The sequence below is a fragment of the Miniopterus natalensis genome, chromosome 3 (genome assembly GCF_054644295.1).
Source record: "Miniopterus natalensis isolate mMinNat1 chromosome 3, mMinNat1.hap1, whole genome shotgun sequence".
Classification (NCBI taxonomy): Eukaryota; Metazoa; Chordata; class Mammalia; order Chiroptera; family Miniopteridae; genus Miniopterus; species Miniopterus natalensis.
Genome location: NC_142083.1, coordinates 65,843,740 through 65,870,875, shown reverse-complemented (window position 1 = coordinate 65,870,875; position 27,136 = coordinate 65,843,740). Strand labels below are relative to the sequence as shown.

At 34.0% G+C, this 27,136-nt stretch overlaps 1 protein-coding gene across 4 annotated transcripts in view; it reads right to left on the bottom strand.

Annotated features, from left to right (window-relative positions):
* The window catches only part of DMXL1 (Dmx like 1), a 123,779-nt gene that overhangs the window by 36,385 nt on the left and 60,258 nt on the right, over window positions 1–27,136 (bottom strand). For 3 of the 4 annotated variants that reach the window (XM_016204603.2, XM_016204604.2, XM_016204605.2), the window contains 10 exons: window positions 26,710–26,968; window positions 23,775–24,868; window positions 22,857–23,048; window positions 20,111–20,187; window positions 17,967–18,094; window positions 17,222–17,470; window positions 10,676–10,854; window positions 5,025–5,158; window positions 2,910–2,995; window positions 1,313–1,514 (listed from right to left, as the gene is read on the bottom strand). In XM_016204603.2, coding sequence (XP_016060089.2) covers window positions 1,313–1,514; window positions 2,910–2,995; window positions 5,025–5,158; window positions 10,676–10,854; window positions 17,222–17,470; window positions 17,967–18,094; window positions 20,111–20,187; window positions 22,857–23,048; window positions 23,775–24,868; window positions 26,710–26,968 — 2,600 coding nt within the window. Of the gene's footprint in view, window positions 1–1,312; window positions 1,515–2,909; window positions 2,996–5,024; window positions 5,159–10,675; window positions 10,855–16,764; window positions 16,879–17,221; window positions 17,471–17,966; window positions 18,095–20,110; window positions 20,188–22,856; window positions 23,049–23,774; window positions 24,869–26,709; window positions 26,969–27,136 lie in introns of all 4 variants that reach the window. The other variant, XM_087815506.1, reaches the window with a different exon arrangement.

The window sequence follows — 27,136 nt, the reverse complement described above, 5'->3', positions numbered from 1 at the left end:
CAGATAGAGTAGAGGAAGGGGAGACAGAAACATGGATGTGACAGGCACATCAATTGGTTGCCTCTGCATGCACCCCAACAGGGACCGGGGATCAAGCCTGCAACCAAGGTATGTGCCCTTGGCTGGAATTGAACCCAGAACCCTTCAGCCCACAACGCTCTAACCATTGAGCCAAACCAGCTAAGGAAGCAAATTTTGTCTTAAAGGACAGGATGGTAAATATTTTAGGCTTCGTAGGCCAGATGGTCTCTCATACAATTACTCAACTCTGCCAATGAAGTGGAAAAGGAGCAGAGATGATATTAAAATGAAAGGGTGTGGCTGTGATCCAATTAAACTTTATATACAATGTAGGAGGAGGGGTGAATTTGGCCTAACAGGATATAGTTTGTTGACCCCTCACTTAGGAACGTAATAGTTATGCTTCCTAGAAGAGATCTACAAGCAGAGCTACTCAAAGTATTATCTGTGAACACATACCAGGCCATGAAGTCTGTTTCTGATGTGCATGAGATAAGAGCTTGTGAAAAAAATGTAAATGAACTATGTCATTAAGTCACTAAATACATTGTTTAGTTCAGTTAACAGCTTATTTTTTTTTTTAATATATCTTTATTGATTTCAGAGAGAGGAAAGGAAAAGGAGAGAGAGAGAGAGAAACATCAATAATAAGAGAGTCATTGACTGGCTGCCTCCTGCACACCCTCGATTGGGGATTGAGCCCGAAACCCAGGCATGTGCCCTGACCAGGAATCGAACCCTGATCGCCTGGATCCTAGGTCGACGCTCAACTGTTGAGCCACGCCCGGCCGGGCTAACACCTTTTATAACAAGACTTTGATGCAGCAAGCACAGCATTGATTTACCTTTCAGTACAAATACTTTACTCCTCATGAACAGCAAACCAGTTTGCTAACTGGCTATTTTGAATAGCACTGCTCGAGAGTGGGCACCAGTAAACTATGAGCCTGCCTTCCATTTTTGAAAATGAAGTTTACTGGATGAAAGCCATGCCGATTCATTTACTACTTATTGTCTGTAGTTGCTTTCACTATACAATGGCAATTCTGAATAGTTGCCAAAAGGACTGTAAGGACCCCAAAGCCTAAAATATTTACTTATTTGGACCTTTGCAAAAAGTATTTGCTAACCTATGGACTACAATATGCATCACACAAAGCCACAGATATGAGCCTAGAATAGCACATTAAACATATAAGGACTTGAATATTTTTTTCTTCAAATACTACCTGAAAACACTCCAATTTAGTAAAACTCATACTTAAAAAACAGTATCCATAGGAAAACCTACTTGAAAGGAGTGTTTGTAGGTTCCAGCAAAGCTTTGTGGCGAAGAATTGCAGGACCTGCAGACAAACTCTCTTCAGAAGTATGACTTGCAATGTAGTTCTGAGGTGGCCCACCATGGATTTCGAGTCTTCGGAGAAGAACTTGCTCCCAACATTGAAGAGTTTTTAGAACTGCGTGGCAAAGTGGTGAACTAACAGGAAGCTCTAAAATGAGAAAATAAAATTGACCTGCATTTATCTTCTGCAGTAAAATGCTATACTGAACTGTAAGAATGACTGCAATATTAACATACATTTTGTCAGAGGTGATGTGAAAGAGGCTGGCATAGAAATCTAAAAGTATTATAAAAAGGATATCATTAAATCTGTGTAACATTTTAACATAATTAGGTAGCCAAGGACAACAGAAAAAAGGGCAATCATGTTGAAATTCCATCACAGCTTTAGTACTAGTATTTGGAATAGTATTTATGACGTGATTTAAATGACTCTTATGTCAATTAGTGCTTCTGACTTTAATTTCACATGAAAAAATATACCTGAATATTATAAAAGTATGTCTGGGAAGAAAATTGCTTTAACCTTTATATCAGCCCAATTTCTGTATGGCATATAACTAAGATTTGCTTAGAAAATTAAATAATAGACAAAAGTTGGGGGGGGAAAGTTATATAATACTACGAAACTCAGCACTTCCAGTTCTACAGTTCCATACTTTTTTTCATTTGTTAATTCTCACCCGAAGATATTCTTTCCATTGATTTTTAGAGAGAGTGGAAGGGAGGGAGAAGGAAGAAAGAGAGAAACATCTATGGGAAAGAGATACATCGATTGGTTGCCTCCTACACGTGCCCCAACAGGGGCTGAGGATGGAACCCTCACCCAGGTAAGTGCCCTTGACCGTGAATTGAACTCATGACCCTTTGGTGCATGGGTGACGCTCTAAACTCTGAGCCACACCGGCCAGGGCACACTTGAATTCAAATGCTACCTTCAACTTTTAACTATTTACCTACAAAAATCTAAACATGCTTATACTGTGAATTCTTGATCTTTCAATTTTAGAAATAATCTTCTGATATACTACTATGGAATATGAGAATAAACTTCTCTCCATCACTCCAACATAATCACATAATAATTTTTGTTAAATTGACATTTTAGTTTTTACACACACACACACACACACACACACACACATTTAAATATAGATCACAGCTGAACCACTTGGTATACTATCATGTCCCTTTCTTTCCTGTACAACCTGTTGTTCCCTTGGAGTTAACAATCACTAAGTGTTTGCATTTACTTAGTTTTCTATGTGTCTACCACTATTAAATCTCCCAATATCTCGGCTATAGCTATAAATACAGTCTTAATACAGTCAATCACATCAGGTTCAAATCCCCTACTTTCTTGGATGTTATCCTCCTAAGGGAACCTAACAAGATGACAGATATATTTACAGACAGTTTGTTTAATAGAAACCTATCTTCCACAATAGGAAGTTATTAAACCTTTTCTCCACTATTTGGAAAAAATACAAAAGAGTAAACCAAAAGCAATGGAAATATTAATTCACATTAAGATATTTATTACCTGCAAGATCATGACCTGCAAAGGGATAGAAAGTCTTCAAATTGTTGAGCACCAGTTGCACCATTGCTAAGCGCATCAATGACCAACTAAAAATAAAGCAACAGTAGCTCTGTTAAATATTTACTTAGGGATTTAAAAGAGTACAGCACTCTCTGACTCAACAATTCCACTACTAGTAATTTACCCTGATGACAATATACTTCCACAAAAACAAAAAATATATATATATGTAGTACTCATGTCTGTATTATCTACAATAGCAAAAGACTAGAAACAACCAAATTATCTATCAAGAGAGTACTGGCTGAATAACTACAGTTTTAACCACAGAACATTAGGGTAGCCATTTTTTAAAAAATAAAGAAGATTCTCTAAGTGTTAATATGGTGTGAACTTCAGTATGTATTGATAAATACATACACAACATATAGTACGCTACCTATAGGAGAAATACAAGATTTCTTTTTGCTTATTTTTGCAAAAAGAAGGATAAACCAAATACCAACAAAAATGGGTATCTATAGAGGGTGTAGAAGAGAAATTGGCTGGACGAGAGAAATGGTGAGGCTTCTGATTTCACACTTTTATACAGTTTTACATTTTTATTTTAAAACGATATTTCAGCTTCTCTTTTATTTCAAGTGACACACATTTACTTCTTAGAGTAATGGCTTTTTATTACTTTAAACTGTGGTAAAATACACATATCATAAAGTTTACCATCTTAACTATTTTCAAGTGTACAGTTCAGTGGCATTAATATATATATTCATATTGTGCAACCACTACCACTATCTATTTCCAGAATCTTTTGCAACTTGCAAAACTGAAACTCTATACCCATTAAGCAATAATTCCCCATTTCCATCTTCTCCTAGCCCCTGGAAACCACCATTCTACTTTCTGTCTATAAACTTAACTACTCTGGGTATCTCATATAAGTGGAATTATATAGTATTTGTCTTTTTGTGACTAGTTTATTTAACTTAGCATAATGTTGTCAAGGTACATCCATGTGTAGCATGTATTAGAATTTTCATACTTTCAAAGGCTGAATAATATTCCATTGTATGTATATATCACATTTTGTTTATGCATTCACCTGTCAATAGACACTTGGGTTGCTTCTACCCACTGGCAATTATGAATAATGCTGTTATGGACGTGGGTGTATAAATACTGTTCAATAACCTGCTTTGTATTCTTTAGGGTATATACTCAGGAGTCAAACTGATGGGTCATATAGTAATTCTATTTTTAATTTTCAAGGAACTGTCATAGTGTTTTCCATGATGGCTGCATTATTTTACATTCCCACCAACATTGCATAGGGTTCCAGTTTTTCCACACCCTTGCCAAGACAGTTACTTTCTGGGTTGTTTTTTTTGGAGGGAGTAGTAGCCATCTCAATGGGTGTAAGATGATCTCTCATTGTGGTTTTGATTTGTATTTCCCTACTGATTAGCTATCGTGAGCATTTTTTCCCCTCATGTGCTTTTCAATAAAGGAGTACTTCGCTGGTCAATTGTATAACTTCTTTGGGAAAATGTCTATTCAAATCATTTGCTGATTTTTAATTGGGTTGTTTTTTTGTTGTTGAGTTAAACAGTTTGACTTTTGAGCCATGTAAATATTTTATATATTCAAAAAACGAAATTAGGCCAACAGGAAATAATTAACATATTAATAAAAGCAAGATAACACATATACCATCACTCCTACATGTAAGAATAATATTCACTGAGGGTGAGTGCTTTGAACATTTATGATTTTTACCTAATGTGGAAGTCATTTTTAAAACACTAATCATTAACATATTACAGCACTAGTATTCTACTAAAAAGACATTAGATATTCTAGGCTAAAACAGTGGGGTTTGTTTATATCAGGGAGCAAAGGGCAAGGAATAATCTGATAGCAACATTTGTGAGAACTAATAAAAAGTATAGGTCATCCGTGGAATTATTAAGGAAAGAAATTTACTAATTTCAACTACAGAAATCTGAGTTATAATGTGTTATAAGTCCTAAGCCACTAATTTCACATGTATTATTTTCAAAAATATTATATATAACATTTTTTTTTAAAAAAAGCTTAAAATTAAGTATTCCATACCTGTATGAATTTGAATTAGAATGTTCTTGGAGATGAAAATCTGAAGCTAAAACATCATCATCATCATCATCATCACTGTCCAGACTCTCCTCTGAATCATATTCTCCTCTACTTAGGGATGGGGGTAGAAAAGGCTAAAATGAAAAAGTTACAGAATTTACCATCCAACTATATGATTTAATACATTTAATTACATAATCCAATATTAGCAATTTATTCCATTTTTGGACACTTTGTTATAAGAAGTAAAACCAGCATTTGGCTGCTGTTTTCTTGTTTGTTTGTTTGACATTCTATGCCTTTGACATCACTTTACGTAATTCCCCTATTTATCCACTCAACAAAAAATTTATCAAGTATCTACTGTGTTAAAAAGCTTTCTTGATATAAAAAATTTTAAGACATATACACAGTCATTGCCTTCACAGAGCTTATGTTTTAATGGAAAAAAATAGGCAAACAGTAGAAAACTAAGCACAAACTGCATTTAAAGACAAAAAGACAGTGACGGGATTAAGAACATTAACAAAAACTGAGAAAGCTGATCATGAAAAGCCTCTTGGAAAAGTGGCATTTAAAAGGACAAGAAAAAATAGAGAAGAAATAGACAATAACAACAGAGAAGAAAAGCATTTTAGGCAGTGGAAATAGTATGTAGAAAGGCTTTAATATGGGGAAGAGTTTCGTATTTAAAAAGTAACAGGATAACTGTTGGATAAAGGTGGAAAGAGAATGGAAGATGACAGATCAGGTAGGGTTTTTATAGGTCACAGTACAGAGTGTAATGGAATGCTACCAATGAGTTTTAAGCAGAGGGTAGGTATTGAGATTTATATCTTAAGAATATTACTACAAGCACTCACTTATGAGAGAAAAGTCAAATGGCAAGAGTAGAAATGGAGACATCAGTAACTAAGGCAAGAACCGGCAGTCTACATACAGGTGTTAGTGATGGAGATGAAGAGAAATAACAGCTCACAGTGTATTCTGGGGGAAGCAGTGACAGATTTGCTAATAAATCTGGAGAGCAAGAGAAACAGAGAAAAAAGATGATTTCTAGGTTTCTGGCTTCACTGACTATAAGGATAAAGATGCCATTTACCAAAACAAGAGGACTTTGGTTGTAAGAGAGGAGGTATTGGAGAAAATAAATAACAAAACCCAATTCTTGAAGGTAGAAAAAGAAGGATGAAAAAAAGACACTATGAAGGAATTAATAGTAAGGTTAGGGGTACAACGAGAGGAGAGTGCATCCGAGAGCAAGAGTTTCGGTATTTGAAAAGAAGGAAATGGTCACGTGTTGAATATTGCTAAGAGGTCAAATAAGAGGATGATCCAGAAGTTTCAGCTGTATGTGACAACATGGGTGCCACCTGAATCTCAACGACAGCCATTTCAGCAGGGTAGCTGTCATTCAATAGGTAAATATGACATACAATAGGTAAACCTTCTTATCAGGGGTTTTGCTTCCTGTGGTTTCAAATACCTGTGATCACACTCAGATTGAAAATATGAAATAGAAAATTACAGAAATAAACAATTCCTAAGTTTTAAAATGCATGCTGTTCTTAGTAGTGTGATGAAATCTTGCATTTTCCTGCTCCGTCCTACCCAGGATGTGTATCATCCCTCTGTTCAATGTGTCAACACTAAAAATGCTACCTGCCCATTAGTCACTTAGCTGCCATCTTGGTTATCAGATAGACAGTTGTGGTTTTGCAGTACTTATGTTCAAGTAACCCTTTAGTAGCCTAACACTACGTCACAATGCCTACACCATGCATCTCACTTCATCTCATCATGTAAGCATTGTATCATCTCACAACATCACAAGAAGGGTAAGTATAGTACAATTAGATATTTTGAGAGAGATACCACATTTATATAACTATTATAGTTTACTGTTATTAAAACTGTTCTATTTTATTAGTAGTAATTGATGTTAATCTCTTACAGTGCATAATTTATAAACTAAACTTTATCCTAGGTATGTATGTATAGGAAAAGCATAGTATATACAATTGCTCCTTGAACATGGGTTTGAGCTGTGTAAGATTACTTACACCCAGATTTCTACTAGATCCACATAGTTCAAGCCTGTGTTGTTCAAGGGTCAAATGTATTTTTGTTCCTTGGTTGGCAATTTGCACATACAGCAGGCTGAAAACAGTTGTACGTGAATTTTCAACTGTTTATGTGTGTATGGGGGCAGGGAGTTTGTACTCTCTCTGGATTCAGCCATCTACTGGGGTCTTGGAACATATGCCCCACAGATAAGGGGGTCTACTGTGTACAGTTTTGAAAAGTTGAATAAGAATAGAAATCAGAGAAATAGAATAAGAGCTGGGAAATTTAGGGGGTTAAAGCAGGATTTGGAATGGGAGACAGGACAGCACATTTCTGTCCTGATGGAAGGAGCCAATAGAGACGGGAAAAATGAAGACAAAGCAAAGGATAGAGAGGAAAAGCACAGACAGGATTCAGAATAGAACTGGAGTCTTTGATAGGAAGGACTCTTCATAATCACAGGAGGAAAGACTAAGATGGGAGAAAATAGAGTTATAGTTCATGATAGGATGATAAAAGAGTGTTGTCTGATTCTATTTTTTAATTACTTAAGAGATGAGGTCATCAGTTAAGAGTGAAGATGAAAGAGATGTGGGAAGTTTCAGAAGTTATACAATCTTGAATGTAGGGAAGCCTAATAAAGAAACATAGCAGGGAGGACAGAACCTCTGGAACAGCTGAGTGAAGAGGTTGGTAAGTCCTCTCCCCAAAAAGCAACAATAAAACTGCACAAAACTGTCAAAAACAATCACTTAAAGATATTGGAGATCGACCAAATGCATATAACACATAAAGCAATATTCAAGAAAAATCTACTGAATCTCTGGTAAAATAGTAAGAATGTGGCATTTTGGCCAGAGGCTACCCTCATCCCCACCCTTGCCACCCTGTGGTGTAATTGTTCTGCCAGGGCCAGAAGGGCAGTCTGTGAGGACTAAGAACTCGGCTTCTTGGCCAGAAGGCGCTGACTTTGATAAAAATCTCATGCCCGGCCCTAGCCAGTTTGGCTCAGTGGCTACAGCATCAGCCTGTGGACTGAAAGGTCCTGGGTTCGAGTCTGGTCAAGGGCACATACCTTGGTTGCAGGCTCAATCCCTGGCCCCGGTCAGGGTGCATGAGGGAGGAAACCAATCGATGTGTCTTGCTCTCACATCAATGTTTCTCTCTCTCTCCCTTCCACTCTCTCTGAAAAGCACTGGAAAAAATATCCTCAGGTGAGGATTTAAAAAAACACACACTTCCATGCCCAGTGGCACTATCAAAAACAATAAAATCTTAGTAGTAAACAATTAGGGAAGGCTACCATCTCAATTATCCTGAGGCTGTGATACAGATTGGGGCAAGAGCAGATCAACCAGAAATTAAACAAGATCCAGGAATAAGAAGACCTTGGTAATCAAGAATCCTATATCCAGCAATCTATGTTTCAAAAATGAAGATGAAATAAAGATATTCCCATATAAATAAAGTGCCTAGTAAACATTTGCTCAATGAATAAATGACTCTGCAAAAGGCAATGAAGAAGGAGGAAATACAAATGCCCTCCTTTACACTGAAGCATGTAAGATAGAAGAAAAAAAAAAAGCCGCTGCTTAACAGGCCAGGGGGATGGGTGTCACGAGAAAAGAATAATGTGTCAATTAATACAAGGGAAAAAGGAGAACATTCAGAAGCTGAGGATGTGAAGAATTTGGCCGATCACAGGAGAAGAAGATCTATACGGGCGGTTCTTGCTTTGTGTGTGGTGTAGGAATGTAAAGATGTCTAAGCAAGCCGAAGCCATGCAAAGGAATCTTAATATCAATGGAAAATTAAAAATGTTCTGTCACTGTTAAAAATATGTGTCAAAACATTAGAAACACTTACGGTCAGGTCAGCTAGGGGAATTAAAAAAAATAGTAAAAATAATATTTATTTTGTACACTGTAATTAGTGTTAGAAACATTGAGAATTAAAGTATTTTATTTACTTACTTATTTATTTATTTATTTATTTATTTATTTAAAAATATCTTTATTGATTTCAGAGAGAGGAAGGGAGAGGGAGAGAGAGAGATAGAAATATCAATAATGAGAGATTCATTGATAGACTGCAGTCTGCAACCCAGGCATGTGCCCTGACTGGGAATCGAACCCTGATCTCCTGGATCCCAGGTCGACGCTCAACCGCTGAAGCCACGCCAAACTGGGCAAGAATTAAAGTATTTTATATTTTTGTAAAAAATTTATAGAGTACTTTGAATACTGCTCCTTGCCTTCTAACTGTATAAAGCAAGCATCTTTTCTAAAACTTGGCAAACTGTCATAATCTTATCTAAATCTGTATCAGCTTCCAACATTTTGTGTTTTGTGCTTTCAATGTTGTGAAATATCACCCAGAGTTCCTTTAATGGGAAGGTTTTTTTGTGGGGTTTGGTTTTGTTTTTCCCATTTCACTATCTCTGAAACATCTTCATCCTTTTGTCACACTTTCCTCACTTATATTACTAATTTAGCCTTCACTAGATTTCTCTCGCTGCACATCTAAAATCTCTTAAATCACAGTAATGTCAATAATCCCAAAGTTAGCTAACTTTTGTATAATTTTATATTTGATTTGAATTTCACTTCCAGTACTATCACTTTTCACCTTTTTTGTTGCACTTTCATCAATGTTTGTCAATTCCCTCTTCTATTTATCCAATTTTATAAAATGTCACTTGGGTTTATCGTGGGAGACAAGGAGGCAGGACACTATCCCTTTTCCTGTCTGTGTATGAACTGAACAACAGACACTAAATGACCAATCACCAACAGACTTTGAAAGAACTACTGTGATTAGTAGGTGGTCATGAGGTGCATGTGTTATTTTCATTGTAATCTGTGGACTGAAAAGCTAGCAGGGAACTTTATACTTTATGCAATTACTCACATTTAATAGACTGTGGCAACTTAAACCTGAAACATGTTGTTGAGGGACTGTGTTATCTAATTAAACAGATGAAATTTGTGTTTATCAGAACAATGCAAGACTGCAATAGTATAGAAAAGGAATCAGAATATGGATGGTACTTTAACTTCTGACAGTCTTGATTCCTTAATTACTACCAAGTACACTGGTATTGAGGTGTTAACCAATTTATCTTTTCATCTTAATAAGAACTTCATTTAAAATGCAAAAATCGCCAGGACAGGCATGGCTTAGTGGTTGTGTTGACCTAGGATCCAGGCAATTGGGGTTCGATTCCCGGTCAGGGCACTTGCCCCAGTTGCGGGCTAGGCAGCCGATCAATGACTCTCTCATCATTGATGTTTCTATCTCTCTCTCTCCCTCTCCTTTCCTCTCACTGAAATCAATAAAGATATATTTTTAAAAAAATAAAATAAAATGCAAAAATTATAATTTATCAGAAAACTGCCTTAAAAACTGCTTGGAAATATAGCCAAAATATTTTAGGGTATGCTGTTTGGTAATATAGCCTGATAAAATGAAAATTTTCTAAACCACAGTGCGAAAATATTGGAAGCATCAACAATTACACTTATTTTAATCACTTTCATTTTCATTTAACTATATAAATATTGACCTGGAAGCACTTTTATTACCTTGGCTATGAAATAGTCCCAGATGCTGAGCTCAGGTGGGATGAACTTCTCTTTGACTGTCAGCGACTCTTGGCTTACTGGTGGTGAGGAAGAGGTCTGTGGGGCAGATTCTCTGACAGATATTTTTGATGGCCTAAATCGTGTGCTCTGCTTCTCTCCTTCTTCCACTAGCGAAGAAACTAATCAGAACAAAGTAAAGTATTATTAAATAAGTACTATTTTCATTGTATAAGACCTAAGGCTAACTACAAGTAAGTACATACACAAAACTGAGATTCTTATTATGATAGTAAGGTAAGAAAATAGGTCAAGTGAGACAAAAACTATCTTGAATTTATCTCACTCTCTGTTGACTTATGTATTGTATAAGTAGGTGATGGGATGTAATATCTGCTTGTAAATGAGTTCACATGATAGGAAATGATCTACATTGTTTTATTTTGTTTTTAAAGAATATCATGGTAAAAAAAAAGGAGTATCATGGGATATCAATGTTAATTAAAGGCAACAACTCACTTATGAGATTCTTCAGTAATCACTGGCTTTTATCTACATTTTCAATGAAAATATAAAAAATTCCAACACATAACTACTTAAACTGATTCAGACTTTTAGAAATGATTTGAAGATGGGATTTTCTAGTCAATGGAATAACAAAGAAGTAGAAAATGTAATCTTTATTGTTTTAACTCTAAACACTTAACAGTTAATATTCTTTTAGTATTTTACCTTAGACTATTAAAGGCATTAGCATAGAAAAACAAGTTATACAAATTTTTAATTAACACTAAGTCATAGGATACAAATCACCAGTGGAGAATCGAGGATCTCCTAGACACAGGCATGGTCTGAAAGGCAAACAACTCCACATTAAGGCACATGAATATTCTCCTTCAATGGTTCCAGTGAGAATTTATTTACCTCCCAAATGAATGCAATAATTGTGCTGTAATAAATTTTGTTTTATAGTTTGAAGCTATTCGGCTTGCATAAACAGCATGCTCATGCATTATATCGAGCTACAGCCAAGCTGAGTTTAACAAAATAATTTAGTTATTTCAGAAAAAGGAAATTAAATAAAATTAGTATTCTAAGATATGGCTAAAAAAGTGGTATGATTATTACATAATCTTTCAAAAGATTTTAATTTCTTTCTTTTTTTGGTAATCCTCACTCGAGGATACTTTTTCCATTGATTTTCAGAGAGAGTGAAAAGGAAGGGGGTAGGGAGGAAGAGAGAGAGACTGATGATTTAAAACATTTTATGCTGAAAGCAACAGATATAGAGAAGATAAAAGTCATATAAATTTAAGAAAAACAGATTTCAAATCTATTTCTTCCCTTCAGCAAGGTAATTCAGTCTAAGAGGTCTCCTAAGAGGAATATATTCATTCTCCTTTATCATTAGGGGTGTGAGAACTAAAAATGTATGCGAACACAAATTAAGTATAAAACAAATTCTCAAAATTATATGTAAAACTTGATTTTACAAGTAAACTGCAAAGATTCCTAAAAGGAAAAGACAAAATCAGGAGATTAAATAAGCAGTGAATTTAAGGTACTTCTTAATACTCAAAGAATGAAACTAATGATAAAGTCTGGCAGGTGATATTATCCAGATTTTACAGACCGCTGACTCTCAAGGTCTTCCTAGGTTTACTACTTCGCACAGTAACTTGCAACTGCTTCATAAATGTCTATAAAAATGAAGTGATGAATGTCTTAATAGAAAGCAGTGATCTGTCTCCAAAAAACAGAGCAAGGTAGTCTCCAAGGTAGTTGGTGTCAAAATGGCTCATTGAAATATGGAAGGAAAATATTACTTCTGTTTAGATTTATTTTTTTAATAAGTAGAAGGGGGAAGGAGGAAGAAAAGAGGAGAAAACAGGTAAGAAGGGAAGAGAGAAAAAAAGAGAGGAGCAGGGGAGAAGAAAGGGAAGGGGGTGGAGGGAAAGGCGGCGGCACAAGGGGAGGAAGAAGGAAAGGGACAGGGAGAAAGAAAAGGAGGAAAGCAGTTAAGAGGAAGAAGAAAATATAAATTGTCACTGTTTAATATCTGAATCAACAATGGGTGCATGTTATTTATAAATAAATAATGCACATATATCGCGGTTTTACTCAAGCATGTTTTGTGGATAGGGTTATGTAATAAAAAAAAAATCTGGAGATACCTGTTCTAGAGCACTGCTTTTCAATCACCCTGCTGGCTACAATATGGTTCTATCTGTAAAATTTCATCTCAAACTCCACAGACTTATTAAAAATTTGAATGGAGTATAATATTCAGGGGGGGCAAAAGTAGGTTTACAGTTGCTCATATGAAAAATAATACAATAATTAATAAATAATAAAACAAGAATAAACTGTTTCGAGTACCCACAAATGTAAACCTACTTTTGGCCACCCTGTATACACAATGAAATATTATTCAGGTGTAAAAAGGAAGGAAATCCTGTCACATACTGCAATACAGATGAACCTTGAGGACATCATGCTAAGAGAAAGACAGTCACAAAAAGACAAATACTGTAAGACTCCTCTATATTAGGTATCTAAAGTGGTCAAATTCATGGAAATAGAAAGTAGAATGGTGATTACCGGGGGTGGGGAAGGGAAAAGGGGAAGTTGTTGTTTAATGGGTATAAAGTTTCAAATTTGTAAAATGAAAAAGTTCTGGAGATTTGTTTCACAACAGTGTGAATGTACTTATCCCTACTAAACTGTACACAAATGGTTAAGATGGTATATTTTATGTGTTTTTTACCACAAAAAAATTAATAATTAAGAAAATACATCAAAGCTATTTTGCTGCAGCACTTAGGACTGCCAGAAATATATTAGAAAATGGTGTTGGACATAGAGATCACATGCCTATTCTCAGTAAGAGTGAGGGAGTCTAGATGAGAGCTGAGATGTTCATAAAAAGATATTTATCTGTAAAATTTTACACATATACATTTTTTAGTGTTTTTTTAAAATCTTCTACGCTTTCTCTACCCATATTATCTAACTATTTGCCTTCCCCAGTAGTTATGAAATGAATATAATGCTTTTTAAACTTAAAAATTTTTATTATATGGCCCTCAATAAAAAAAAGGATGTCCAAGGCGTTCTAATCAAAAAATGTACTTATTCCCTTTTCTAGTAAAACTAGTTATTTTGCGGTGCAGCAGACAAAATGTTTGGCATACTCAACTATATTTTAAATAGTTGATTTTGTTTTATATTATAAATAAGCTGACGTCTTACCTTATTAAGAAAGGTTGCTATTTTGCTAAAGGAATAATAGCAATGATATGTATAATCATTAAATATTGAATACAGAACTTTTGTTTTATACAAGCTTATGGGGAAAAAGCAAAACATTTGGATTTTCTGAACTGTATTTAACATAAATAATCAAATGCTAAAAATATAATTTAAAATGTCTATAACATCATTAGCAGTCTCACAGTAAAAAAAAAAAAAAATGAAATGCTTACCACAAATATTCATTTTATATTTCATTCTCATTTTGGAGAAATAAAAAAATCACTACTGTAAATTTATCAAGATAAAAAATTCACAGTTCTTATAATTGCAAATATTATAACAAAATACAATAAAAATTCTTTAAATATTTTGACTTGCTATATAATATGCAATGAAAGCAAAAGTATGGATTTCTAACTGTTAGCAGAAAAAAGGTAATTTTTTGAAAATTTCTATTCCTTAGCTGATTGGTCTACTTTAAAAATTAACCATAATAACAAAATCAGGACTCCATGAACATACACCTGAACAGTAGTTTTAATTAATTAGAAAATAATAAATCCTTCATTAACATATAATGGGAGTTCACAAAGCAAATTAAATTTATTTTAAAAATAAATTACGGACTTATATACGTTGATATGTTTGTTAAGAATTTTGCCTGCTGAGCTAACATCTAATAAAAATCATCTATCATTTTCTTACATTACAAAGCTTAAGTCATAATTAAATTTTAAGTCACTAAAGGAATTAGTACACTGAACATATTATAAACATGTAGCAATATAATTTAGTTCTTGAGACCATTATTTCAAAGAAAATTAAAATGAGGATTTATACCAGAACAAAGAAACGGTGACTTTTAAATTACTCTCAGAAGTTTATAAAAAACACTTTTTAAAACACAGATTTTTAGGGGTTCCAAGCATGTATTTCATCGTGAATATACCATATTACGACACTGATTAGGCTGTCAAGAAAATGAAATACTATAGACTTGTCAGTTTTCCATTCGCCAAATTTAAATAGTAAAAACTAAAAATATATATATTAATTTTGGCTGCACTGTGATCAACTTTTCTAAAACACATTATTTTATACCCTTGGTCAACAATGTATACTGAATATATGTGCAATTAGACTCTTGGGACAGTATACTTATGTTTAGCAGTAATTCAAACATGCAGGGCTGCTTATATATAACCTAAAGTTTATCAGGCTGCTGTGCTGCTTCAGTTGGTGAGTTTACAGATAAACATAATATTGCATTTAAAAACTGACATTTCAGAACTCTGCCTTATATTAAAAGCCACTCCTACTTGTTTCTTGTCTTGGTTGACTTTCTGTTCTCAGATTTTCTCTCTTCAACTGTCAGCTGATCTGTTTCACAGGATTGCTGCTTCTAATTACTATTACTGCCTTCACTATCTACTGTCTTTACTTCTTCCCCTTTTCTGTTTTTCTATTTCTTTCTTTCTGTTTTTACTCGCTCCTCCTAGATCAGCTTTGGAGACATCAGGCCTTTGACTTCACCATTTTCTGTTTAGCAAACTGATGAATCATATTAACTCATGTCTTCTGTAAAATTTGCTTCAGTTATTGTTTGTATTCAGAATAGTTCCTGGGTTCTCAAAAAGAGATGAGCATCACATAACCTAGATGTGGCTACAACCAGCCCTACCATTAAGTAAACCACGTTTTAAGTACTCTATATTATTTGGCTGCCAGTGGTGGAATACAGCTTATGATAGTAGTTATGATGTAGTGTACTTGAAAGATAATTTGTGTGACGGCATTTCTGTCTAGAAACAACTAAGTCTAAGTGGTTAAACAAAGAACAACCTGGACTTTGAATAAGGTTCTCTATATTATTTGTGCTCAGCAAAAATGGTTAGAACTGAGACCTAATGCCTAACCAGTAAGAATGTATTTTTACTTTTTACACATATGTGGATATGCCATAGCAAAAATTTATCCCTTTCTAACATTTCACATTAATAAGATCAGTCTTAACAAATGTTTTTCTCTTAGAATACAATAAAAACAGGGCAAAAATTAATTTACCAATTATTTATTTAATACTAATCTCAATAGAGCTATAAATTTTACTCCACTACACTTCGAAGTTAGTCTTTTCCTTTTTTTTAATCCATATAAAAATATAAAGCATAGGAAATTACTCTTTAAAAATTAGAAAAGAGATGTTATGAAAATTAGAATATTTTTAAAAAATTTAAAAGCAAGATTATCACATATGGGCTAATAAATTACAAAAAGAAAACTTTAAAAAAAAGGTAGAAGGCATTATGAAGATTCTTTCCAGGTCAAGAAAGCGTGGTATTCCAATCTTTAAATAAATATATGTAGTTTCACTATTAGAAAGTTTAGAAAAGAGGATACAACTGTTTAAAATCTTTACTTTTCATGGTATTATGAACACTTAGAAATCCAAAACCACTAACAGCCAGAATCATAATATGCAAAACATGAAGCAGCGTCAATTTGAAATGTTTTTTCCTATCATTTCAAGCCATAGTTTGATTCGCCATGATTAGCGCTGACATTTCTTTATTTCTATACATTTAAAGATATGTTGAAGTCTAAGTGATAGAAAACATCAAAATAAAGAGTTTTTAAAAAGAATAAAAATTCAGAAGTGACTTTCTAAAATGCTAATCGTTTTTTAAATCAAAAATATGGCTTGCTTAAAATAAATTTTCAATTTTCTATAATAAGTGCCAAACAAAACAAAACTGGCCCACTGTATCCCAATCCCCTCCAAAACAACACAAAGCAAGCTGAACTGTAAAAGCCTATTTCTAAAGCTAATATCTTGCCTGCAAGACTGGGAGGGCTATGAGAACTGATGGTTGAAAGAGCTTTGGAAAAGCCCACACATTCCATGGAGAATACCACTACCTGGTGGGGGCTAGGCATAGCAAAGTGCCTTCCTGCCAAAGAAAGAAGAGAGAATCTGTATTTGGGATAGAACAAAAACCAATGTTATATTATTTCAATAAATGAAAATTTCAATAGTAAAAGATTAAAGAAAATTACATTAGATAGTTCTAATCACTGGTACATGGGTATCTTAAAATTTGAAATTGCACCAGAAACTTTATACTGCATTTTCACCATAAAAGTATTTGTTCAGAATTTAAGAAAATGGTCTGTATCAGATCTTTCTGTGAATAAATTAAAATGTAATTACATTTGACAAAGTTATCATTCAGATAAATAAATGAAGCCTCAGTCTTTAAAACAAACAAACACGTAACAGATTTAAAAACTAACCGGGTAATGCTTTTGAGTGTGTCTGTTCTTTGCTGGAAACATGTGCACCTCCACCAAATACAGCAGACCACATTTTTTCATTTAGAGGATGTGCCATAATCCGAAACAGTTCATTACTGGAATGTGTTGCCAAGCCATGGATGACGAGACTAAGATACACTGCTGTGAGACTCTCACAGAGCAAAATCGTAAGCCCTGACTGGGCTTCCTCACCAGAAGAATTCAAAAGTCGAATTAGAGAAGTGATTCCTAGAACAAACAAACAGATATCACTGACAATAAATAAGAAAAATAAGAAATTAACTACAGTTTCTAATTTTTAAAAAAACTTTATTGCATCAGGATTAAAATATTTTCTTCTCTAGAGTCATGGACTAGTAGAGTCCTTCAGTTAATGCATAATTTTGAGCCATCTGTTCAACTTAGAGAAACACTGAAAATCTGTAATCTAAATCAAAACTGATGCTAAAATTTAATTGCCATAACAATGTTTTTTTATTATAACAAAAGCAAAGTTATAAAAAAGTGATATAACAAAACATTTGTTATCTTAATATAATGATGAAGGAAATACTAAAATTAAGTAACTGCATAATTTGTAACGAGTGGTGAATACTGAAATGGTATCAATTCTAACAATATTTAACAATGATTATCATATAGCAAAACCAAACCAAAGCTACTTTTTCCTCATCTGATTAAATTCGAGCTAAGAAAAACTGACACACATATAAATTATTTATACCTGGCCACTGAGCTGGTGATGTATTGGGAGTTATTGTTTCATCTAAGCTTCCTGCTTTCAAAGAATGTCGATGGGGAAGCAGTACTGTCTGATACATCATTCCGGTAAACTGATTTGTTTGAAATGAACTAAGAGAAGAAAACATTTAAATAAAAGTAATCTATAATGATCTACAACAATATAAAAAAATAATAATATACAATGATCTAAAATAAATTTCACATATAATATTCCATGTTTTAGATCTAACTTCTAGGGTACCTTAAATACAAATTTTTTATTAGTTATACTACTATTACATCTACACTATACTCTATAGTCTAGTGCTATATTAAAACAAAGTGTCCTTTAATTATAAATATACAAATTTTCTAAATTAAAACACATGTCATAGGTTTTAAGCATATTTATTTAGTGAAAGTCAGAATATGTACAAACGAGAAAACTGAATTACTATTGACCACAAGTAGCAAGCTTATATATTGCACTTTAAAACAAGGTTATTTGGTTGAAAACAAAGTCAATTTAGGTTTAATTTAATATTTAATGGCTAGTCTACCCTGTATCAGGGTAGGTTACATCAAGTATATGCACCAGGTTCCAGGCATATAATAAAAAAAATGGTTTGTGTCTCCCATGAAATTTATAGCCTGGTGGAGAAATCAGACACAAATAAATTTATCACAACGTTTTTAAAGACAAAATCTATACATACAGTGCCATGAAAGCAAAATACAGGAGCATTTCACATAACTTGGGAATTCAGAGTAAGTTTTCCAAGTATATGGCACTTTAATCTACAACTAAACAGATGAATTAACAAAATAACTTGCAGCTTGACATAAACTATGAAATATAACAGAAATGGTACATAAGATTTTGTTAACCTGTCAGAAATATCTATATCATATGTTAAGTAAAGGAATATAATATTTAAATATAGCACATTTAATGGTTAAGACCTGTTCTGATTGGCAAGTCTTATTAGTGATAGCATTTTGATGCATTTTTAAGTAGTTTCTCTTGCTTTACTTTTCGATTTCAAGATGGCAGAGTAACAACAAAAATCCCATTACAGTAAATGGACATAAGAAAGATGAAAATACATTGATGAAAAGAAAGTCATACTCATAACAAGAAAATGAACTCTTGGAGGACAGGGGTAAAAAAATAAATAAATAAAATCAAGTTAAAGCAAACCTAGAAATACATAACCAGAGCAGTAAGCTAGCTTACCCTACCCATGGAAAAATTCAAACACATAACATAAACAGACAATAAAAAAATCAAAACTAAGGAAGGCTGATATCACATAAGAGACAACAAACTCAGTAAAGGACCTACACCTGAAGAAGCAGACTTATTAGAATATTAAGAAAAGTGTTTTATACTCAAAAAAGTTAAAAAAAATCAGGAAATAAAGACAATAAGTTATAAAAATAAATGTAGCTATTAAAATCAACAAAGATCTTAAAAATGAAAAAGAATTTCTTAAACAAACTTAGGCTTAATAAAAGATGTTGCTATAGAACGAGTTAGTGTCTGAAAAATGAAGCTAGGATTTCTCCTGAAAAGAAGCAAAAAAGACATAAAGATAAGGGACATATAAGAGTGTTAAACAATACTTTTTAAAAGCCTAGATGAATTATAGTGAAACCTTAAGACATAAAGAAATATCATCAACAAAATAATCAACTCCTCCATAAAATTTTTCTCGATTCCAAGTCAGTCACTACCTCCTCTATGCTCCCTAAGCCTTTTACTATCCATCATATATAGTACTTATTATTTAAGTGGCATGCCAGGCTATACATCATTTATCAGTTCACATTTGTTTTTAACTACACTGACCTTAAGGAAGGAGAACTTATCTCAGTGCATAGTATGCTGTCTGGCATTAGGCATTGATCAATAAAAGGCTGCTAAATGATTTATGTTGACAAGGGTTTACTTGAGATTCATTTGCTGTAAGACGTAAGTTAAAATTTCAAAGATAAAAAAAACAGTACTCAACACTTCAGCCGTATGCTTTTTGCAATATTTAAAGTGCACTGCTGTATAGTTTTTCCAAAGCAAGAGCATACATATTCTGAAAAACTCATCAGTTTACTGCAAGCATTCTTAAATTTCACAAAGATATTTACCTGTAGTTATGACTACCACAAAGGCACTGATATATACAAGCAGAAAGTGAGGCTGCTAAAGTATGCATTACATATACCTGGAAAAAAAAACACCGAAATTACTTTAAGTATGCAATGTAACTTTTTTCAAAACCTAATATAATCAGCATTTTTTAAAAAGGTGAAAAAATGATTTTGTCCTTATAAGCCATTTCCTTTTTTTCTTAACATTCATTTCTACCTTGTGAGGTATCACTACAGACAAAGAAAAAATACTGAAGCCTTTGGCAGAAATTATAAACCATGTACCTGTTATCTAATTTCCATTTCAAGAGCAAGTGGGAACAGATGCTAGCTATTCAATAGTGCATGAACCATGTATTAAAAGCAAACCCTTTAAGGTTCAACCTGCTTCTTCCTCAACCAAAATATAAAAAAGCACAGCCTTATAAAAGACAGTTCATCTATGGACAGGTCATTGAAGAATACGCTACCACATATTCTAGTTACTACAGAAAGCAAACAATTTAAAGAAAGTGAAATTTTAGAGAAAGAAGGTATGAACCACAGCAATTAAAGGCACATTTGTATTGGGGAAGAGGTTCTAAACATGGCATGATGAGAATAACAGAAGTGGATCTGAGGATGAAGAAATGTAACTTAGGTAAGAAAACAGACTAGAGAAGACTAGTCTTTTAATAAAGACTAGGTTCTTGATCTAATTATGAAGTATGACGGTCTTTTATGTTGATAAAAACGGAGTGATAGATTAAAATCTCATTGCTATTTCTTCTTCAATTATCAGCAAGGCATGTAGTATGAATTAAAATAATGAATATCATGGAAAATGAAGACAGCAAAGACCATGTACTGTGAAAATGATCAGAATATTTTCCAGCTTCTCCAATCAAAAGGTGGAGCACATTTCCCCACTTATTGAATCTGGGCTGGCCTTGTAATTTGCTTTGACCAAGAGTATACAACAGAAGTTATGTGTGAATTCTGAATCTAGTCCTCAAAGGGCCTTGCAAATTCTTGCTGTTTTTTAAACTTCTGCAACCATGATATGAAATAACCCAGGTGTGATTAATTTTATGTGTCAACATTACCGGGCCCTTAAGTGCCCACACATTTGGTCAAACGTTATTCTGGGTGCATCTGTTAGAGTGATTAGGGGAGATTATCACTTGAATTGGAACACTAAGCAAAACAGATATGAGTAGGCCTCATCCAATCAACTGAAGACCTGAATAGGACAAAAAAAGTGGAGTATGAGGGAACTTCTGCCTAGTTGCATTGAGCTGGGTCATGAGTCTTTCCTGCCTTTTAACCAGAACAGTAACATTGGCTCTTCTTGGGTCTCACTCCTTGGTAGCTCTTAACTGAAATTTACATTATCAGCTATCCTGGTTCTCAGGACTTAGGACTCAGATTGGAATTACATGATCAGCTCTCCTGAGTCTCCAGCTTGCCAAGTCCAGATCTTGGGACTTCTCAATCTCCATAATCATGTGAGCCAACTGCTTATGATAAAGCTCTTTACACACACACACACACACACACACCCCCACACCCACACACACCCCTTATCCAGAGATCAGCGGAGCTGGCCCAAACCAGAACTGATGAGCCAATCCACAAAATCATGAGCAAAATAAATGATGACTATTTTAGGCTACTAATGTTTTAGGGTGGTTCTTAAGCAGCAAAAGTTAACTGATATACCAGGGGTATGCTTATTATTAAAATTAAATATGGAATAGTGTTTGGTCAAAATGAGCATCATCTGAAGGAAATTAAACTCCTAACTGTATAATATACATTGTGGACATTTATACTACAGAGCAGTACAGGAAAAGAGGTGGTAAAATTAAATTGCAAGGGTTATGGTTATCCAAGAGGGTAAAACTGTAGGAGAGGCCACCATTAGGCAAAGCAGAAAATTGAACTGGTGTGATATCACAGTCTGTGAGGTAAGTGAGAACCAGATGACAGATTACAAAAAGGGGGAAAAAAAAAAAAGATACAAAAATAGTGAAACTTGGTCATACTTTAAAGAATTTCATTATGTTTGGAGAATAAAGATAAAATATGAAATGTGATGTAAATGGCAGATAAAGTGAAGGGTGATGGGTGGGAAGATGATATGGCTGATTTAGATAATGATGCGATTAGTTTTGCATCCGAGTCACCTGAGGGAATTCTTAAAAATACATATTCTTGAGATTCTCTCAAATACTGATTCAGCAAGTTTGGAGTGAATTTAACAATCCAATTGCTTAACAAGCACTTCAGGTGATTCTGCTGTAGCTGGAATCATGAATTACTGCCTACCCTAGAGGACTGACTGGGGCAAAATACTTCACATTGTCCTGAAAATTTGTAATCTTTTAATATTAACAAAGAAAAACTTTACATACATATTAGTAACTTCACACCAAATCAGCTTTTTGGCTAAGTGTACTGCTAAAGAAATTACTCATGCATCTGATATAATGAATTACTCTTATCTTAATAAAATGGCTAAATAAGACTTAATAACTAGCACTGGATTAAAAATTAAAGTACTCTATTGGGTATAAGTAGCACAAGTAAGATGAGCCTGGCCTACAACCAGAAGTTTTCTTTGATCAAAATAATATAAATTTGATAATGTAACAATCACTATGTGTAGTCTGATGTTTAAAATTGTTTTTGTAAAACCCTAACACTTATCTTTTTAGTTTTATTGTAGTATAATTAAAAGACTGAAACCAAGCATACTTACTTTATTGCTTTGGATATCAGGATGAGGTGGTGAATCAAAGTTTATTATGGCATGTAGAATATCATGTGTTAGATTACTAAGGTGCAATAATGGATTGGCAACTACTGTTTTGGCACTGGCTGTACAAGCAAAGAGAAGGGGTACTGATGTTTGCTCTGACAAAGAGCTAGGAAACATTGGTTCTGATGTTTCCTTAAAAACAAAGGAAAAAAAGGTTAATCAACCATTTATAGTTATAATCCATTACTTACATAATTCAGGGGTTTCTTTGGAAAACTTTAAAACAACTAAAACTTAAAAGCTTAACATAAACTTTTTATAGAGGTAGAAGGGACTTGGGGAGGTCATCATTCCAGCAATTATACTGAAAAATGGTGGGATAACACCCTCTTATCTTAAGATATTTATCACCTTATAAGGCATTCACATAAGAATGTGGAGTTTGAATTCAGCATGTCATAGGCTCTAGTATCAAACTGTCTTTAAACTGTAATACATACATGCACAACTCTATAAATTCACACTATGAAGGACCACAAGAAAGGAGCATTACTGCCCTTGCTGGTTTGTCATTGGGTAGAGTGTTGGCCCATGGACTGAAGGGTCTTGAGTTTGATTCCAACCAGGGGCACATATCTTGGTTGCAGGTTTGATCCCCGGCCCCAGTAGGGGCTCATGTGGGAGGTAACCAATCCATGTGTCTCTTTCACAGTGATGTGGCCCCCTCCTCCCCCCGCCCCAGCAATGGAAAACATATCCTTGGGTGAGGATTAAAATAAATAAATAAATTTTTAAAAAGGAGCATTCCTTACAGCTATCATAATAAAGAAAATCAACAATTTCAATATTTAAAAAAAGCAATTATCAAAACCTTTTTCATACATGTACTATTTTGACTGGCTATCATATGTTACATACCTGCTGGGATTCTTGTAAAAGCAAAATCAATTCCATTCTCACAGATGCAAGACCCCCACCATGGGATCCATGAAGTATACAGTAACTAAGAAACATTCTCAACAGTGACTGATATTTCAAAAGCCATTGTCTTTTTTCCTGAAAATTTTCTCTCGGTTGTTTCACTTTTTTTTCATGAAGCAAATCTTCAGCATCTTCATTTATTCCTAATTCATCTCCATTTGCACCAAATTCAGACTGTAATTCTTCAGCATCTGAACAATAGTCACAAGTTCTCTGAAGAGCTATCATCTCCTTTTCAAGCCAGTGGTACAGCTGGTAACGCAATTTTCCACCATCTATTTCATAGCCAGTAGATAAAGTACGAAGCTCTCCTGTGAGAATCTTTAAACATGCTCTAAATTTTAATTGAACTGCAATTATATCTTCTGATGGACTTAAAATGTCATTTTCATCTAGTGTGCTGAGAGATTCTGTGTAATTAGAACTCGTTTCATCTATTTTTCCCCCTGTATTTTTCTTTAAAGATTGTAGTTCTTTCATTGAAATAGGGAGATCCTCATTTTCTTCATCATTATCACTGTCCCATTTTAATTCTAAAGAGTCATCCTGAAATACAACACTTGGTTGGCTCCAGTCAATAGAAAGAGTGGAGTTTGATTGCTTCTCTGAGGAACCCTCTGAAGAAGATCCAAAACCATTCATGAGTGACTGTGACCAATCAATGGCAGAAGACTTATCTTCCCTTGCATCCAATTTGAATGGAGAAGTCGGAGAATAGTCTTTACTAGTATCCAGAAAACTAGACGTTCGACAAAAAGGTTTTGTCTTCTTGATGACTTTTGGTATCTTTGATAATACTTCCAAAGCCAACATGGGGCAGCCAGCTTTTAAATGAGCACAGGCAGTAGTAAAAAATAATCTTCTTTCACTTAAATTAATTGTTCCTGCCAGTCCACTTTTTCCTGTTAAACTTACATGTGTGGAAAATGCATCAGATGATCCAAAATGACGTCTCAATAAAAGAGGATGTGTCCTCAGATAATTGTAGAAATTAAAAACTGCAGGATTACACGCTGACATCATGTTTTGATCTGAAAGTAAATTCATTTTATGAGCCAGGAAAAATTCTTCAAGAGTTGTATTGTAGACCTTTTTCTCTATTATGGCACCTTTATCTACCAGGTCTTTTGACAAAATTTCATTAACAGACCACACTAATACATAGTATTGAACAGACCAAGAACATATTTGTAATCAAAGTGTTCTAACACAGAAGGAAAACAAAGGTTATGCTGATTTCACATATTTTCAGGTAACAATTTAAGGTAATTTAAAACATCCGCTTACACACTTAGTTCATTTTCTCTTACTTTCCTAGGCACTACTTCCCAGTCTCCTTTGCTAGATCTTCCTCATCTTCTCTACATTAGAATACAGAGTATCCTAGGATTCAACGCTTGACTTCCTTTCTACCTACACTCACTGACTGTGTGAACTCATACAGTCCCACGGCTTTGATACCATCTATATGCTAATAATGTGCACATGTGTGTCACTTGTCCTAAGTTCACCCTGTAAAACTAGGCTACCATATCCAAAGGCCTACATTACATTTCCATTTCCATGTGTATACTCTTACCTCAGGCCTTTTCATTTAGTGAGCCTTTGGCCTAAACTGCTCTTTATCCAAATATCTACATTAACTATACTTGCTCATTTCAATTAGGTCTCTCCTCAAAAGTGACTTATCAGAGAACTCTTCTCTATCTAAAGCAACACTCCCCTAAATCTGCTCCCAGTCTTCCCCATATCATTTATCCATTGCTCAAACTAAAAACCCAGGAATTATCCTTGATTCTTATTCCCTTCACATTACATATGGAATCCTGCCCCATCTAGTCAACTTTAATTTTGTATTCCAAATCCAACCACTTCTCTCTGCTTCCACTCCTATCATCTTGATCCAACCCACTATTAGCCTTTAAATTTTTCTTCTAGAACACAGGTTTAATTGGCTCTAACTATGTGATCATGTATTAATCTCAAATCAAAATACATTTTTGACATGAATATGTGCAGGTATAAAAAAAGTGACTGGGAAAAAAGGCCTTTAATTCCCCCTCTTCATTATATAGAGGCCAGTTTGGAAATCTACAGCTTAGTTGGCTAGGAGACTAGAATAACTGAGTAACATGGCTTCCTCATAGTAAGACATATGACACTTCCTAATTAAATGATGCTATACAAAAAGCTATGAATCAGAAACCTTTCCAAATAGTAACTCCAAATGATATAATACCTACTATACCAGCTATCATATACAATTCGATTCCACCTAAGAAAAATATTTGAAAAGCATATCCCATCATTGGTATATAAAGTTATATAAATAATTCCATTTTATACTAACTTCTCGAAAAGCTTTAGCAGAAAGGATTTCTAAAACAGTAGACTCAAAAGGGAAAATTAAAAAATTTCTTTATCTCACTCATCTCATGAACAAGGCAGTCAAGAAGTTTGTGTACAATTTTTAGTCACACCATGTATGTCAAGTTTCTTTACAATAAATACATTTCTACTACACAAACTATAAAACTGATTAGTATGCTAACTTCCATCTAAGATAAACTGAGTTTAAATCAGTATTTTCTTCAAAACATTTATATTCAAATGTTTATATATTTATGTTGAATACATTGATTTCATAAAAACAAAAAATCCAAAGTCCTTGATTTTCAAAGGATTTTTTTGAAACACACACACAACACACCAAAATAAAAAAGTATGCTTAACTCTGTGTCCCCAACTAAAACATAAAGTCTTAGACCATGTCTTCAACTTGCTTTGTATTAGCATTAGTACCCAACAGTGTGTTCTCTAACCAGCAAATACTAATAAAACTCTTAATCATTAACTTAAAAGCGCAGCTTACCATCATCCTCTCTGACAGGCTGCTTTATTAATGTTTCCAAAGCACTACCATAATCTTCCAAAATCCAATATGCCATACTCCGAAGAAAAGGATCATAATGCAGATTGATGTTCAATGAATTGAGTTCGTCAGGAGAAACAATTCCCAGAACTTTTTTACGTAAAATAGACTTATATGTTGCAGATTTATCAAATTCAGACTCATACAGCCTTGCTATTACAAGAGCCAACTGAATGTCATTCAGTTTCTCAAGACATACCTTCAAAAAGAAAAAAGAAATATTGTTTAGAAGTAAGCAAGAATATCTTTCACTTAAGATAAACTCAACTATTAACTACATGAACACAAGACTTTACTAATAGCTGAAATCAGTGAACAAGGATGATAAAAAAAACATACAGTATATTGTTTGCTTTAGTAAGTCTAC